Consider the following 5,196-nt stretch of genomic DNA (forward strand, 5'->3'; position numbering starts at 1 on the left):
AAAGGCTACAACAGCAAAAAAAAAAAAAGAGAAAGGAAATATAGTAAGAAAAACAAACAAATGTTAATATCAATTTTAATCCTTTGCCTGACCTCTGTATCATGTAATGATACACAGAACAGTTTCCCACGATGTCCAAACATCATTTATAATAATAAGTGCGAAAATGAATTTGTGTGTGTCAGTGTGTCACACTTTGACTCCCGCCTCTCTCACTATTCAATGACACTTCCACTATTCATGCTGGAGTGAGAGTAATAGTAGGCAAAGAGATGGTGAGGGCGGTAGTGGATTAACGGTTGTGGTGGTAATGGGGTGATAGTAATAGTATGAAGTGTAGTTGTGATAGAGGCAGAGGCGACTTTAGATGTATGTATTGGTGTGAATTGCAAGAAAGAGCTAGGTTTCTTTCTCTAATATTTTACATAACTCAACCTGTAGAAGTTAAGGGGTAAAAAACAAAATAGGAAATTTGAAAGAAGTCTGTATAAAAAAACAGTTTTTAAACATAGGATGGCTATTGGGGTCCACCAGAATAAAATAGGGTCCATAAGTGAAAAAAAATGTAAAAAAGGGCTAAAAGGGGTCCGTGGGTAAAAAATAGTTGAGAACCCTTGGGTTAGAGTATAAGAGAATGAGGAGAATGGAGTAAGTTCTTGTACAAAGGTTGTATGGTTACTCATCCCACTCAGTAGGGGGTGGTGGAAATGATTGGCAGGGGCTGAGTCATTTTACCCAGTATTGCAGGGAGAGAAGGTTAGGGACAGTGAAAGGAGCCCTAACTGATAATTTAAACAAGCAACTAAGTAAATCACTGAATGAATAAATGAAGAATATACGCACAGCAGGAGAATCAGTTCTTGGTTGTAATGAATCTGTGATGGTTCCACCTGGTAACGAGACGCGCTTACGCTTCGAAGGGGGGATTAATTTTGGTGGCAATGTCGTAGGAACCGGGTTATTTTCCAATGCACTATATACCAAATGCATTGCCTGAAAAACAAAATGACAAAAAAAAAGGCGTCAGAAGGGCGATACATACCCTGTGCGCAGATGAATTTTTTTCCCAAACCATAGTGTGGCTTACCCATGCCTTTTTAATTGAACTGAATTAAGCTTTGTAAGTGTTTGACTAAACTTGTTTATCGGGAAATTTGTAGGTTCGATTTTTTTAAATACTTTTTTTTGAAGTATCACCATTCTAGGTATTTACACTCCGGTGAAATTAGGAAATCAACTCGTAAATAAACGAAACCCTCAAATCTATTACTGTACAGGTAAGGAGGGGAGATGAATACTTACCACTGCAAATTCATCTTTATCAAGGAAGCCATCCTTATCAACATCACTGAGGTCCCAAATGTGTCCTAATATATCTACAGGAAGTTTTGAATTAAGTAACACCTGTTCAAAGGACAAAAACACATGAAATTAATAAAAGGAATTAAGCCAATTCCATTTCTTTTTAAATTCTGGCTGGGTTCCAACCCAGGCCACAGCAACAAAGTCTACCCACCAATCTTCTCAGTAAGACGAAAGGTTTTTGAAATAAATCAAGAAATAAATTTTAACCCTTTAGCATTCAAATTGTTCTGCCAAATGTAAAGTTTATTTATTCACATTTGTTTTGAATTAATCATGTATTGTTGGTGTTAGGAAGGGCATCTAGCCAAAAAAACCTTGCCAAAACAGACACAGTAGCCTGGGGTGGTCTTCTACTTGGCCAGCTCCTGTCAGCTGTCCTACCCATACATGCATAGAAGATGGACTTTAAATGATGATGATGATGAGTGTCCAAAAGCTCTGAGATTTTGATGTTATTGTCTATTTTTAGAATGGCATTGTAGAGTAAGTGTGAGAGGTTAGATCAGGCCAATGTGAACATAAAAACAGGAGGCTTGTTTTGGCCAGATATAACTGGTTCAGATGCTAAAGGGTTAAGGAACCAGCTTGGAAATAGGTTTTTATAACTGTTAACCCTTTGATACAAACCCACTTGGTACAAAGCCTGGTCCAGTGCTTCTCAACTAGGGTCCATATAACTTTTGGGATTCAATATGATCCTTGTATGTCCTTATGACCCTTGGGGGCAGGGCTGTGGAGTCGAAACAGAAAACTTCAATTCCAACTCCAACTCCTCTACTATTGGCACCTCTGACTCCGACTCCTCTTTATGTAATAAAGTGATTGTGGTCTACCTATGTCATAAAGCATATGCATAGGCTTGTACTTTGAGTAGGCCAAAAAAGATTGCCAGAGAGCTACATGAACAAGAGAAGCTACATGAACAAACAGTTCCATTATACTTTCATTTTGTCTATTGAAGGATTGCATAGTAATGAAAGTACAGATATATAACACGAAAATTGCATTTTTATTGGCAGCATCCATCTATTGAATAATGAATGCATCCGTATTAAAGCATGTAACTTACAATGATCCTATTATTATTATTATTATTATTATTATTATTTTATTTGTCACACACAATTGGATGCGAAAAAATGAAAAGATGCAGTAATTAAATTATTCGACATGTTATTAATCTTATCTATAGAAGAAGCAGCATAAATGCAAGACAGTTTAAACTATTTTTAGATAAACTAATTGAAAGAGCTTCCATGTAGCTCACTGGACCTGCTGGAAATAACAGCCAAATCTCTCTGAAATCACAACATGCCTGCTTTACTGGCTAGTACATCCTTCTTCATTTATTACAAGAGTTTATTTCGGAAAAAAAAAAAAAAAAAGCACCCTATAATGGAGCGAGCAATGACAAAGCTATATACACTACTCCAATGTTCCCCCTAGACTTTGGCAACTGAAGAAAAGAATAGAAAAAAAAGGGAACTTGGCAACTCACAGGTTTTACTTTGTCTCCTGATGCCAACCCATTGACAGGTTGTAACGAGTCGAATAATTTGTCATATTTTGCCTTTTCAGGGGGCTGCAATGAAAAAAACAGATAAAGAAATTATAATAATTAATTATAATAATTAATTATAATAATTGTAGCTCAATTGATGGATGACAGATAAGGATTTTCTAACAAAAGCACCAAATCACAACTTTTGAAGGAAGGATTTCATGTACTTGTTTCAGTCATTGGACTGCGGCCATGCTGGGGCATTACTTTGAAGGGTTTAGTCAAACAAAATCAACCCACCTGTTTATATCCTACCATTCTACCAGTTTCTTTCAACCTAACTGCTAAATTACAAGGATGTAAACAAACCAATATTGGTTGTCAAGTGGTGGTGGTGGTGAGAAACAAATTCAATAAAACATACACTCACACACACACACATAAACTGGCACTTCATCAGTTAAGAAGACGAGGGTTCCAGGTGATCTGATAAATGGAACAGACTGCTCGTGAAATTAACATACAAGTGGCTGAGCACTCCACAGACACGTGTACCCTTAATGTAGTTTCCAGGGAGATGCAGCATGACACAGAATGTGAGAAGGCCGGCCCTTTGAAATACAGATACTACTCATTTTTGCCAGCTGAGGAGACTGGAGCAACGTGAAAGAAAGTGCCTTGCTCAAAGACACAATGTGCCATCATGAGTCGAACTCACGACCTTATGATCCCTAACCACTTAGCCACACATCGTCACTCATATATACACACACACACACACACATACATATATATAAGAAATTAAAAAAGGAAAACACAGACACTTTACATAATTTTAATATAATTTTTAATATATCGACCGGTTTCGCTTTCGCTAGTCATGATATTATGGTTTACTTATTTGAATATGTATTTTCTTAAGAAGAAATTTTTGTCCATGTTGTGTGTGATGATATTCATATATATATATATATATATATATATATATATATATTTCTCCTTCTTGTTCCAGTCATTTGACTGGAGCACCGTCTTAAAGGATTTTAGTCAAAGAACTCAATCCCAGAATTTATTCTTTGTAAGCCTAGGACTTATTCTATCAGTCTCTTTTGCCAAACTGCTACATTACAGGGACATAAACACACTAGCATCGGTCGTCAAGCAGTGGCAGGGGACAAACACAGACACATACACATAAACACACACATATATACGGCAGGCTTCTTTCGGTTTCCATCTACCAAATCCACTCGCAAGGCTCTGGTCGACCCAAGGATATAGTAGGTGTCATGCAGTGGGACCCAAAACACTTAATGGCCCCAGAAAACATAACTGATGATGTGTCCAGGTGCAACAGAGGATAATATATGGAAGAACTTGGCTAAAAATGCTTAAATATACTCTGAAGCACAGAGCAGCATTTCAAAGAAATATTGTCAAAAAAGAATGAAGTTACTCACCAATATAACCCAGTTGGTACCTACAGAATGTGGAGGACTCATCACTACTGTTTCAGGAGGAGAAAGGACTGGTTCGACAGGTCCCTAGATTAATAAAATATAATAAACACACAGAAGTTTATCATTTAAGTATATATGAGCATGTCTAGATATGCATGTATATGCATGAGAAGACATATATAAAACAAAACATATAAATCTGCACATATACATACATACATACAAACAAAATTGCTCTGTTATTGATGTTGAAATTCCTACGAAGGTATCTTGGATCTAGGTTAGAAACTTGCTCTTTCTCTATTGGCAAAAGATCTTGAAATAAAACTGAATCATCATCATCATCATCATCGTCGTCGTCGTTTAACGTCCGCTTTCCATGCTAGCATGGGTTGGACGATTTGACTGAGGACTGGTGAAACCGGATGGCTACACCAGGCTCCAGTCTGATTTGGCAGAGTTTCTACAGCTGGATGCCCTTCCTAACGCCAACCACTCTGAGAGTGTAGTGGGTGCTTTTACGTGCCACCCGCACGAGGCCAGTCAGGCGGTACTGACAACGGCCACGCTCAAATGGTGTATTTTATGTGCCACCCGCACAAGAGCCATTCCAGGGGCACTGGCAACGATATATTTCCTTAACTCATTTACGTTATGCATTTGTCAAGGGGCTCAACCCAAGGAAGTTTTTTTTAGAAAGAGATAACACTGCAGTTTGGTAGAGTCATGTTATAACCATTTACTGACGATGTTTACTACAGCACAAATATATGACTACCAAATCTCAATCATACACACACATATATATATAGATTATATATTGAACATAGAAATTAAATGATAATGATGATATTATATATATATATATAT

General features: G+C 37.2%; 1 protein-coding gene across 1 annotated transcript in view; it reads right to left on the bottom strand.

Moving 5' to 3' along the window:
- Positions 1–5,196, bottom strand: part of LOC106880671 (epidermal growth factor receptor substrate 15-like 1) — a gene marked incomplete at both ends in the record, with an annotated part of 32,953 nt that overhangs the window by 22,733 nt on the left and 5,024 nt on the right. Inside the window, 4 exons of the mRNA XM_052976928.1 lie at positions 784–993; positions 1,303–1,404; positions 2,864–2,947; positions 4,327–4,410. Of these exons, the coding sequence (XP_052832888.1) occupies positions 784–993; positions 1,303–1,404; positions 2,864–2,947; positions 4,327–4,410 (480 nt within the window). The remainder of the gene's footprint in view (positions 1–783; positions 994–1,302; positions 1,405–2,863; positions 2,948–4,326; positions 4,411–5,196) is intronic.

The sequence above is a fragment of the Octopus bimaculoides genome, chromosome 26, assembly GCF_001194135.2.
Source record: "Octopus bimaculoides isolate UCB-OBI-ISO-001 chromosome 26, ASM119413v2, whole genome shotgun sequence".
NCBI lineage: Eukaryota > Metazoa > Mollusca > Cephalopoda > Octopoda > Octopodidae > Octopus > Octopus bimaculoides.